The 12,784-nt window shown below is 44.1% G+C and overlaps 1 protein-coding gene across 18 annotated transcripts in view; it reads right to left on the bottom strand.

The window, feature by feature from the left end:
• Positions 1-12,784, bottom strand: part of GOLGA1 (golgin A1) — a 56,340-nt gene that overhangs the window by 10,646 nt on the left and 32,910 nt on the right. For 6 of the 18 annotated variants that reach the window (XM_058302380.2, XM_058302379.2, XM_058302382.2 and 3 more), the window contains 8 exons: positions 12,175-12,324; positions 11,111-11,206; positions 7,055-7,144; positions 6,083-6,185; positions 5,794-5,954; positions 5,179-5,322; positions 1,219-1,278; positions 437-607 (listed from right to left, as the gene is read on the bottom strand). In XM_058302380.2, the coding sequence (XP_058158363.1) occupies positions 437-607; positions 1,219-1,278; positions 5,179-5,322; positions 5,794-5,954; positions 6,083-6,185; positions 7,055-7,144; positions 11,111-11,206; positions 12,175-12,324 (975 nt within the window). Of the gene's footprint in view, positions 1-436; positions 676-1,218; positions 1,279-5,178; positions 5,323-5,793; positions 5,955-6,082; positions 6,186-7,054; positions 7,145-11,110; positions 11,207-12,174; positions 12,325-12,784 lie in introns of all 18 variants that reach the window. The other 12 variants (XM_071216999.1, XM_071217003.1, XM_071217000.1 and 9 more) reach the window with 9 other exon arrangements.

The following is a 12,784-nucleotide window of genomic DNA, read 5'->3' as shown; positions in this document are numbered from 1 at the left end:
GCATTTCCTTTATTTCTTCCTCTGGTGTGTGCTCATGACTTAGTGATAAAGGATTAGAGGTTTGATACCAACAACTTGTTCCCTCTCTGCCTTTTCACCTTTTACTTTGGGGACTGGCAGGGTCAACAGAAAATCAGCAGCACCTGTCCTGCTCCTCAGGACTCTGGCTTCAGCATCTAAGTCAGGATTTAGAAGTGGAGCCCCCATCTTCCACGAGGAGCCATTTCCCTATTATGGCCTCCCCCTGCCTGGTGGTACTCAACCAGGAGGTTGGTGCCACCTGAAAAAAAATGACTGCACGTCCACATGGTGTTCAAATCAGAATGTGGGAGAGGAAAGAAAGAAATGCACTAGGTGGGAAACCCTCAGGTCAAACTGGGGCTGGGACAAATAAGCCAAGCCCTGGGGTGGAACTCAACCCAAAAGCCAACTTTACCTCGGATTCCCGACAGGACATGAATTTTAAAACAACATGTTTAAGGTACTCGAAGTTGATCTCACGTGCATCAGTCAGGTCAGCGTTATTCGTCACACATGGGGCTACATTTGGCATCTCAGGAACAGGCTTTTCCCTGACTTCAAAAAGCTCGTTTTCAGGTCTAATTTTCTGAAAAAACCAGTGGAAAGATGTGGAAATTCACCAAACTGGTCCACCTGCTGTTCCTTTGTCATGTCCTGCACATTGAAGGGCAAAAAGGGCCCCAAATGGGAATGAAGCACTCAAGTCTGAGGAAGTCACTACTCCAGGTGGGTTGACAGGTGAGAGGAAGGGGAGTGGTCATTTGGGTGAATTCAAGACACTTCCTATATCCATGTCATGGATATATCCCCCTGGGGCAGTGAGCACCTCAGCCAGGAGCAGACATGCTGCTGTCATCCTATGTGGGCCAGGCACTGTACAAGTATCACCTCATGGATTCTCAAAACAACTTTGTTGAGGTAGGTATCATCCCCATTTTCAGGTGAGGGTACAGGCTCAGGGAAGGAAGGTCACAGCCATTATGGGGGGCCTCTTCTCAGCCATGTTTAAACTGGCAGGACCATTGTCCCAACAGCTACCATCTGACTTTCCAGAACCCCCCTGCAATAATCTGAGGGAAGGGGAGGGTTGTCATGCAGGGAGGGACTCCAGGGAAACCAGAGAACCAGGGAGGATATAGCCAGAGGGTGAGAAAGGGGGCTAAGCAGCCTAGGCTCACACATAGCACGGACACGCACCAGTTCCTTCTGCAGAGTCTTTTTGAGTTCCAGCATCCTCTGCTGCATCTGCTTTATGGTCTGAGACAAAACCCCCAGCCCCACAAAAAGCCATTTAAATGCATATTTCATCATTAAGTGTAAAGGAAAATAGAAAAGACACGCCCTTGGGTCCCCCAAATACCTGTTAGAAGCCCGCCCTATCCTGAGAGGCTTATGGTCAGTTTCAACACCTTTAAGTCCACAGTGGGCTGTCTTTCTCACATAAGCCTGTTTTTTTTACACACTTCAGGCCTCTAGCCCCAGAAAAGCCATTTAAGTCGCCATATACCCTTCTGCATAGCATATGAATGTCCCAGTGTTGCTCGACCACTTCCCATGTGCTTGGTCATCAGAACTGCTTTCATTCTGGCCATCATAAATGGCATAGCTATAAGCATCTTTGTACTATATCGTCCTCCAGAGTTAAATTTATGTGCTATGATTCCCAAAGTAGGATACTCAGGCAGAGATTTATGATTCTCATCACCATTGCTTTCCAGAAATACCATAAATTTATAATGCTTCTTTGGAACAGTATTAAAAAATCATGTTTCTTTCCTGCATAACCCACCAATACTTGGTTTTATATCTCTATTTTTGTGTGTGTGGTACCGGGAACCAGGGACTGAACCCGGGACCTGGTATGTGTGAAACCGGTGCTCATCCACTGAGCCACATCAGCTTCCCAGAGTTGGTTTTTTGTTTGTTTTGCTTATTGTTTTTGTTTTTTCAGGAGGCACCAGGAACCAAATCCGGTACCTTCCATGTGGGAGGCCAGAACTTAACCACTTGAGCCACATCTGCACATCTGTTTCCTTTCTTTTTTTTTTTTAGGAGGTACTGGGGATTGAACCTGGGACCTCATACATGGGAAGCAGGTGCTCAACCACTGAGCTACATCCACTCCCCTATTTCCTTTTAATTAATGAGTTTAATTAGTAGTGGGAGACTTAAGTGAATTTTTTATACATTATCCATTGATCACTAGAAATGCTGACATCTATTTTCCCAATTTAAAAACATCCTCTATAATCACAGAACTACAGGAAAAGATTTTAAATAAAAATTTTCCAATGTTTCACAATTGTAACATATAAAAATGATTTTCCTGTCTACTTCTAGTCCATGCACTCACTAGATAGAATTTTAGTTTTTTCATTTATCAGTTTTCACAGCTTTTCAGTTTCCCCAATTATAATGCCATTTTAATTAACATAATTATAATTTTATTGTAACACTAACTCCATGGAATATGCCATGTTTTACTGTACACCTGGGTTTCCATTTTTTAAAGCTTTTTTCCCCCTCAAAGCTATTTTCACTGCCTATCCTGGGGAATAAGATTACTGGGTCAGAGGACAATGAAACTTTTTGCTATTTCATCTTACATTACTTGATTTTCTGGGGGTTTTTTTGTTGTTCTTTTTCACATTTATTAATTCACTGGACAAATACTGAGTTCCTAATATATGTCAGACACTCACCTGGGGGCTAGAAAAACAGCAGTTAAAAAAAAATTTTTTTTTGCCCTCATGAGGGAAAAGAGTTAATAAACAGTATAGTAGGTATTAAGAGCTATGGAGGAAGAAACAGCAGATAAGGGGGTTCTGATGGTGACAGTAGGTGTTAGTAGGGGTCACAGGGGATGCCTAATAGGTAAAATGATGCCCTAAAGGAAGTGAGAGTAATCTGGAAAAGAATCTTCCAGACAAGGCTCAGAAAGTGTAAAGGCCCTAGATGGGATGGTGCTTTATATATTCATAGAAAGACAAGGCCAATGTGACTGAGAGGGTGAGATGGGGATAGTAGAAGTGGATGAGGGCATAAGGAGCAAGGTCCCGTAGGGCTTTGAAGGCCATTGTAAAGACTGGCTTTTATAGTAAGATAGGAAGTTATCAGAGAGATGGAAGAGGAGTGACAGGGAAACCAGTCAGAAGCCAGTCAGAAGAACTATCCCCCAGAAAAGAGGTAACCTGGACTGGGGTAGGAGCAGCAGTGGGATGAGAAGCAGTTGATTCTGGGTATTGTTTAATGGTAGAGCCAAAGGGTCTGCTGAAGGTCTGGATGATGGTTGTGCAAAAAAGAAGAGGGTGAGAATGATCCCAAGGTTTGCCCATTACTGAGATGGGAAAGATGGCAAAAGAAGCAAGGGAAGCTGGTGAATGTGAAGTTTGGTTTTGGATGTTTTATGCTGGACATTTATATGGACAAGTAGGGCAGACAGGCACAGAAGTCCAGAGTTCAAAGGAGTGATCTGGGCTGGAGATAAAAGTATGGGAGCCAGCAGCCTACAGTACTAGGTGAGATCACCAAGAGAGTAAGCCTCAGCTAGAGAAGCGGCCTGATGCTGGAGCTGGGTCTACTAGTGTTTAGAGGTGGGGAGAGAAGACTAACCCATTAAAAGTGACAGAGAAGGAACAGGCAATAAGATAAGAACTTCAAGGAAGAGGGAGAGAACACATTCATCAAATGCTGCCAATAGGTCAATCAAAAGGAAAACTAAGAATTTCCTTTGCATTTAGCAATATGGATGTCACTGATAAACTTGACAAGTTTTTGTTTTTTGTTTTTTCCTGTGGAGTGGTAGGAGTAAAAGTCTGACTGGACTGGATTAAAGAGAGAATAGCAGGAATGGAAATGGAGACAGCAAATATAGGCAGTTTCAACAAGTTTTGCTATGGAGGAAAGCAGAAAAATAGGGCAAGCTAGAGAGAGGTGTGAGGTCAAGAGTGATTTAATAGGATGATTTACATCAGAGGATGCTTGCAATGATCCAGGAGAGAGAAAACATGACAAAGGCAAGAAAGGAGAGAACTGCTGGAGTGATGCTCTTGAGGAAGTGAGAGGAATGGGAAGTAAAGCCAAGGAGAAAAGATATGCACAAAGTCCTGCCACAGTAAAAAGAAAGCAGGGAGAGTCTATTGATACAGAGGCGCCCAAGAGTGGCACCACACACACGGAGAGCTGACACAGCAAGATGACGCAACAAAAAAAGACAGATTCCTGGTGCTGCTGACACAGAAGAACACAGCGAATGGACACAGAGAGCAGACAATGGGGGGGGGGGGAGAGAATAAATAAACCTGAAAAAAAATATTATGGAATCTAAGCTGTGTATGGAGGGGAGAAAAGGTGTAAGGATAGTGAGGTCAGAGGACAATAGACAATAGGGAAAAACTCAGAAACAGGCAAAACTCAACTTCAGTGTTAGAGTTGCAAGCTGAGGTGGTAAAACTAGAAAGAAAAGCAAGTAATTGTGTTACTGATGGGGACTGTAAGGGGCTTGTTTGCTGGGATGCTGGTGATGTTCTGTTTCTTTTCCAGGTGGTAGTTACATGTGTATTTGGTTTGTGCCCTTTTCTGCATGTATTTTATATTTCAAAATAAGAGGTTAAATAAGGCTGGGATAGGGAAAGAGAATGAACTTTTTTTTTGGTAAAGATCTGGGATGGACAGAATCATGCATTTATTGAGCCTCTACCAAATACTAGAAATTTTTAAGGACATTAAACACCTTTGTTTCATGACCCTCAACCTTACCCCTTCCACCAAAAAAAATCCCTTAAAGGCAGGTGTCATTGCTGTCATTTCATGGCTGTAGAAGGGAAGTGTAAAGCACAAGGTGACTGTCCAATAAGACACAGCTGGTGAGCAGCAGAACTGGGCTTCCTGCTGCTTGATTCTAATATCCTGGACATCATCACAAATGGGGCTGGGGGAGAGGGGAGAGGAATGGGACAGCATGAAAGGAAGACAATACAAGAGGTAAACAGAAGAGTAAAACCAGGAAGAAGTCCTTTTGATTAAAAAAAGGCACTGTTCCCTGCCAAGAGATACCCAGGGGTATCAGCAAAACCCTTTAAGAACTGACTGAATTATTTTAGGCATGAAGTCAGAGAAAGAATGGATGTAAACAGTCAAGGGAAAGAGCATCCTCACCTTGTTTTTCTCTATAAGTTGCTGCTCCAAGTTCTGTTTTTCCTTCTGTAGCTGCCCTAGATCCATGGCCGCAACCTCACCATTTGGTGTTCCCTCTGCAACTGGAAGCTGGTACACACAGTCCTTCGTGGCCTTCAAGGTTACCTACAGGGTGGTGGAGCAATAGCAAGCTGGAAAGCCATGGCAGGTAATGCTCAAGCTAAGTCCCAGGTACATGGGGAAGAGGAGCCAAATGTGTTCCAATGGGCAGCTAGCCAGAAGCCAGGTTAAACTATAAAGACAATCCTGCCCAGTACCTTCCAGAGGAATAATTAGCTTTCATTCCAACAAGTCCCTGCTTGGAAGAACACTAACATGTGTTGCCCCCTCCTCTGAGCACTTCAAGGCTCACAAGCTACTCGTCAGTTGAGCACCCCTACTTTAAAGAAAGGAAGCTAAAGCTCAGGGGAGAGTAAACTTGCCCAAAATCCCATAGCCAGTGAACACAAGAGCTCTTCCCACTATGTCTTCCCACTGCTTCCTTCTATTGGCAAGTTACATTCATCAGTCCTGTGTTTTGCTGCAGGGCATGCTGCTGACATGCCACTGGGACCAGCAGACCCAGATGGGACTTACGTGAGGCTCCCTGGTGGAGAGCGCCAATCCCTGCTCCTGGCCTGGCAGCCTCAGCAGGTCCTCCCGTGCAGCGGCCACCTCAGGCTCCTCTGTGCTCAGACTCTTCAGGGCCTCCAGCTCGCTCCGCAGCTGGTGCATTTGCAGCAGGGCAGAGTCAAGGCCTAGGCCAGGGCAGAGGGGAAGTGTGCACAGTAAGCAGAAAGAAACAAGCCAACAAGTCCTTCTGGTTCTGTAAGCCACCCACTCCTCTAGGGCAAGAATGCTGGAAGGAAAAGGTGAAAAATCTCACCTTTTGTCAGTTGGAAAATTTCCTGTTCTTTCTGGAGAATAACTTCATTTTTTTCCTGTAGACTCTGTTCCTTCTTATCTATTACTGCTGTCAGGTGAGCAGTCTTAGGAAGAGAAAAACCAACATAAGAGAAAGTTGGTAGCAGTAATTCCATCTCTCCCAAAGGTATTTCCCCTTTTTCCTATAGGAATCTTTCCCTCAAGTCCACAGCTGAGAACATACCCCAAGCTAACCTCTATGTGCTCCTATAAACCCACACAAATCAGTTCTCCTTGGCTGGGGATCCTGCATGAAGAAATCGCTTCTTACTGCCCGTCTGGTCTGCAGCAGGCCAATGAGAAGTGTTCTACACAGCCTTCCAACACCAGCTACCAACAAGATGTCATAACCATAATTCTACTTCTTGAGTGCCTGTAATGTTCCCAGGCATTTGACAAGCCTTACCTCATTACAATATCCCTAGAATCCTTTTCAGAGGTGACTCTGAGACTCAGATTTGTTAAGGACTTACCAAAGGCTTCACAGCCAATTAACTGGCAGGTCTGGGGCCTGAAGCTGAGTCTACCTCCAAAGGAAGGTCTTCCCTATTCTTTCTGCCAGATATTGCCAAAGTATCTGGGCAACTTTTCTGTGGCCAGCAATGGACTGCTTCACAGAATTAGAACCAGTAGGTACCTAGGTATGGACTTTTTCCAGCTATTATTTTTATAGCTAACAATAACTGACCAATGAAAATCAGAAATAGGCATCCAGTGAGGCAAGAGTTTCATTATAACATTTCTCCCACTGACATGGACACCACAGGGGAATATGCAGCTGAAAGCATTCCCTGAGACTCATGTCCACTCTCTTAACCTGGACAGATAGGGTCCCTCTGCCAGTCCCAGAGCAGAGATGCAGACTGGTCCTGCCTGGGCCTCAGGAAGTGGGAGCAGCACCCCTGTGGCCACTCCCCAAGTCACACAGGCCTACCTGTTGCTGGTACTCTTCTCTTTGTTTCCGCACCTCGTCCAGGGCTTGAGCCATTGCCACACTCACAATTTCTCTTTGGCCCCATTCTTCCTACAATCCAGTAAGCAGGTAGGAGATTGAGCCCCAAACCTCTGTTCATATATATTTTTAAGAAGGTACCAGGGATTGAACCTGGACCTTGTATGTGGGAGGTAGGTACTCAAGCACTAAGCTACATCTGCTCCCCAAAGGCTGAATTTGATTATTTATTTATTTGGGAGGTACCGGGGATTGAACCCGGGACCTCCTACATGTGAAGCATATGCTCAACTACTGAGCTATACCTGCTCCTGTTCATAATTTCTAAATTGCACACTTCATATGAAGCCCAATGGAAGCTGAGAGGGCAAAGCCCTCTTTTTCTGGGGTCACTAAGCTGGGGTGTTATAAGCTTGAAGCTGCTGTGGCAAAGTCCATCCAATCTGGAGGAAGCTCTCTTGAGGAGATGGTGGTGAGAACATGACAGAAAAAAGCAAGGAGTTGGAAGCCTGACAGGGCAAGAGACAGACTGATGTAGAAATAGAAGATACCTGATGGTGCCCCCCAATGCCAGACCAACAAGTCTTTCTGGTTCTGTAAGCTGCCCAACTCCTCTTAAAAAATCTTCCTTTCCACTTATGCCAGTACATACTGGGTTAATGGAGGGAAATATCAACATCATGGCCAGTGGCATTCTAGCTCCTACCCTGGAACTGTCACAATTGACCATATGTGAGTGCACCTCTGGTGGATGAGAGGAATTTGGTGTCTGAACTTTAGAGGATGAAGGTGGCCTTTGGAATATTCCAGACAACACCCCTTGCAGGTGTTTCCTGAACATTTTCTAATCCCAAACATGGATTTAGGGGGTGGTTTGGTTCACACAGGAGAAGGAGCAAGAGGCTCCAGGCTCGATTGAGCTATGAAACTCTGACCCTGTGTGCCCAGGTGAGGAGGATGACAGGAATGCCATGACCCTCCACGAGCCTTTTCTGGGGAAGTTTAGAAGAGACACTTATGACTGCTGGATGCCTAAGAGGACAGGCGGCAGACCATGAGAAAGAAAACTGGAAGGCAGGCCAGGGGCAGGAAACAAAGCTTTTGCATTTATCATCTTCAGTTCAAAGAAAGGAAAATGGACTTCCTCAAGATCACCCAGCTAGTGTGGGCAAAGCTGGGATATGGAACTGAGATCTATGTGGTGCTAAAGTTTGTGCTACAGCCACTGAGCCACATGTCCAGGACTTAGGGATTCCAAGTCTATTGCCACAGCTCAGGTTTGCTGCAGCAGAAACTACAACCTGCATCACACAGATGTCACCAGGCCACCCAGGTGTGGCAGTTCTGGAGCAGCTGCTTTGAAAAACATGGATAATAATTCTAAATATATGTACACCTAATAACAGTAATACAAAATACATTAAGCAAAGATTACAGAACTAAAGGGAGAAAGAGACAAATCCATAATCACAGTTGACAACTCAGCATACCCCTCTTAGTAACCAATGGAACAAGATGAGAAAATCAGAAAATATATCAAAGAATTGAACAATACTACCAACTAATTTTTATAGAATATGCTGCCTAACAGCAGCAGAATATATATTCTTTTCAAGTGCACAGAAAACACTCCCCTATGGCCCCATAGGTTGGGTCATAAAACAAGTATTAATAAATATTAAAGGACTGAAATAATTCAGAATATTATTCAACCAAAATGGTGTTAAACTAGAAATCCCAGATATCTAGAAAATCCCCCAAATGTCTGGAAATTACCCACATTTCTAAGTAGCTTTTGTGTGCTAGTTTTAGTTATTGCCTCTCAGCCCTATAGCCACCCTTTTATATTCTGCTTTGTGATGCTATTAGGCCTAGGAAATGCAAACCACCTTTGTGCTCACCCACTTGGCTCTATGTTAGTCTCTGCCAACAGAGGGTGCTCAAAGGAGCCTGGAAACCAGGAGGAAGGAGGAAGTACTTGGCTCCTTCTAGTCTGCTTCCTGTGTCTGTGAACATTATCCCAGCAATGCTTCCTCGCCCTGGCAGCAGCTAAACTTCTTGAAGCAGGAGCTACATCCACTCTGCAACACTTGCAGCAGAACTGTTTATTGCTCTATCCCCAACACATCAACTGTGCAGTGTCATCTCCTGAAGTTTGTGTGTCACCTCTTCATGTTGGCAGCCATCTTGCTCCAACATGTAAAAACATACTATGGTGAGGGAAGTATCTTACACTTATGGACTGGTATTTTTAAGCTCCTACCCCAAATAAATACCCTTTATAAAAACCATCCAATTTCTGGTATTTTGCATCAGCACCCCTTTGGCTGACTCTTACAACCCTGCTCTATTTCCATCATAGCATTTATCACTATTTATTACTTGTTTATTGTCTCTAGACTATAAGCTCCATAGGGTGGGAACTTGGCCTATATTGTTCACTGCCATATTCCCAATACTTAAAATGGCACTTAATATTTTATATTAATATTTGTTGAAGGTAGGCATGAAAAAAGTACCTGGATCCAAAGAACATGTTTCCCACAATGCAGCACTAAGGCATTAATATCTAAGTAGCTTAACAGATACTATTACTGAAAGCTTACCATGAGTAGGCACTCACTATGGATATTCTAAGTGTGATCTCAAAGAACTCTAGGAAAGTGTACCCAAGATCTCTGTGTCACAACATAATAGTCCCAAGTATACTGCTGAACAAGTACAGCAATGTCCTGTGATCCAAGGGCTGCTAAATGAAAGGGAATCAGGGGAGACTGGAGGTCACTGGAAAGTGGCAGAATCCCTTTTTCTCTTCATCCGGTTATCCTGGAGCTAAAGGAGGTCGTTATCTAATTAAACCACCAAGTTCTCAGAAGGGAGAGGGTACCAATCCAGCAGATTGTTACTGCATTTCTGTACATGGTCCCTAATACAAACAAACAAAGATCCTTATAACCTCTTAAGGTCTTGCTTTACTAGTCTCACTGGAGAAATTGGCAAGAGTGGTGCTGTGATAGCATTACTTTAAGGTAACTGTTGTTCCAACAGAGCAAAGGTTGGGCCTCTGTGGGGGAGTGAGTAGAAGAAGCAGGGTCTTGAAAATTTAATTAGTAATGTGAATGAGGGCAAATTGCTTACATTCAGAACCTCAATAACATTAATTGCAAAATGAGCATAATTCTTCCTACCATTCTGAACCATTGAGAACACTTAATGAGGTGACAATTTCTAGCAAATGCCTAACATAACTATTGAACAAATGCTAGTGTCACTCCTTCCCCACTGTAACTACAGAACTTTTGCTTGGTGTGGCAATTTCAGATTACTTACAAATTCCAAAAAGAGAGATTATGTTTGTAAACTGGTCTGTTTCTCTGGGCATGATACCCTTTGATTGTATTAGATTCAGCTGAGATGTCTTTGATTAAATTATGTTAACATTAGGGCTTTAATTCGACCACGTCATTAGGGAGACTCAGAGTTGAGTTCCCTCCCCCTTGGTGGGCTATATAAATGGACACTCAGTCAAGAACATGTAAGCAGATACACAAGAAAAGAGAGCATTCCATAGATACAGAAGAGGATCCAGCAGCCCCGGGAAGAGGGATGAGCCATTTGCCTCCATTTGCCTGATAGTTTTCAGCTGACCTTGTGAAAAGACCAGCACTGCTAAACCCAGAAAGAAACAAGCCCCAGGGAAGACAGACCAGAAGACAGCTGAGATCGGAAGAGCTCAGAGCCTTAAGAGGAAAGACGAAGGCTGAACCCTTGCAGACATTGTCTACCATCTTGCTTCAAGATGTGACAAAAGACTTTGGGTAAGGAAGTGCCTTTTATGGTACCATGAGTTGGACTTTTTAGGGCCTTGTAACTGTAAGCTTTCACCCAAAATAAATAACTTTTATAAAAGTCAACAGATTTCTTGTACTTTGCATTAGCACCACTTTGGCTGACTAATACACTTGGCTACTCCAAATATACATGTGATGAATAAAAGATGAACACTTTTATGAAATTCTGCTTCAGTTAGATAAATACCTTTAGCTTCTTTAGTTCAAGCTGGTGATGCTGTAAAGAATGTTCACATTCTTTCCTACTTTCTTTAAGGTCTGCATTTTCTTGCTCCAGCTCTCTCTGCAAATCAAGAGGAATATATATATATATATATATATAAATACACACACAACACACATATACATGATTCTAAATACCTTATTTTCTTGGGTACAGTCCTAGCTGTTTAACTTCAAACTTTTGAAAATGACCTCCTTCCTTTTTTATGTCATGGCAGAGATTGGAAATGAGAATGGGGGTGGGAGTGAGAAAGAGAACCACTTGAAAAAGTCATCAAGGAGAAATAAGGCATGTGAATCTCAAGAATGTGAAATAGGGAGAGGGGACATTGGAAAGGGAGAAGCAGATCAGGGAGGAAAATTAAAATTTTAGAAAGACAAAAGGAAGAAACAAAGGGGAATGATAAGCCTGAGGAAGTTCCTCTGCAGCCTTTTTATATCCAGTCTTGTTGGAAAGGTAAAAACTGCTCTGTAACGGGGGAAGCAGACTTGGCCCCGAGGTTAGGGTGTCTGTCTACCACATGGGAGGTCTACGGTTCAAACCCCGGGCCTCCTTGACCTGTGTGCAGCTGGCCCATTAGCAGTCCTGATGCGCGCAAGGAGTGCCCTGCCACGCAGGGGTGTTCCCTGCATAGGGTAGCCCCACGCGCAAGGAGTGAGCCCCGTAAGGAGAGCTGCCCAGCGCCAAAGAAAGCACAGGCTGCCCAGGAATGGCTCCTCACACATGGAGAGCTGACACATCAAGATGATGCAACAAAAAGAAAAACAGATTCCATGCCATGACAACAACAGAAGCGGACAAAGAATAACATGCAGCAAACACACAGAAAACAGACAACTGGGGTGGGGGAGGGGAAAGGGGATAGAAATAAATAAATCTTTAACAAACAAACAAACAAAAACTGCTCTATAACGTTGTCCCCTAGTTCAAAGAAGGGGCTGTTCATCTTCGTCTCAAACTGCTTGGCAAACTTAGCTATTTAATGAGTATGGTGCTACTGTGTTTGGTCTCACCCCTTTTTGACTCACCATCTCATGCTCCACAGCTGTCTTGTCAATCTGCCGAGCTTTTTCTAGGGCAGCAATCTGGGCCTCCAGCGCGTAGATGCGCTCTGTATACTGCTGCTCCAGAGCGAGAGCCTTTTGCTGTGCTTGGCTGCTCTCCCTGTTTGCACTGGACTGCAGGAATAGCAGAGCACAGTTATTCCTGGTGACGACGGTTTTCAGAGGAGGGCCTTTTTCTGGTCCTAGGTGACCCAAAGGTGGGCATCCAATGGAAAAATTCTCCTTCCTGACTTTCTCCTTGCTGGGAGTTACTAAGGTCCCTACCTGCAGGCTCAGACTATTGTTCCTGAACCCTGGGATGGTCAGAAGGTAGAGCTGATCTTGGTGCCATGCACTCCATCCACAGGTGCATACACAAAGTCAGTTCAAAGACACTCCCTCCTTTATCCTACTCAGCATTGCCCTTGATGTCTGAGGCTTGACCCTGGGGAGGTGGAATAATACAGCAGTTACGGACAAGGGTTTGAACCTATGAAATAGGTGGACCCTGCCATTTACTGGCTATGAGACCATGGGCTAGTGATCCAATCTTTTTTGAGTCTACTTCCTTTATAGAATAAGGATAACAGCACAT

This window comes from Dasypus novemcinctus, chromosome 8 (assembly GCF_030445035.2).
Source record: "Dasypus novemcinctus isolate mDasNov1 chromosome 8, mDasNov1.1.hap2, whole genome shotgun sequence".
In the NCBI taxonomy this organism is placed as follows: Eukaryota; Metazoa; Chordata; class Mammalia; order Cingulata; family Dasypodidae; genus Dasypus; species Dasypus novemcinctus.
This window is presented reverse-complemented; position numbering and strand designations above follow the sequence as displayed.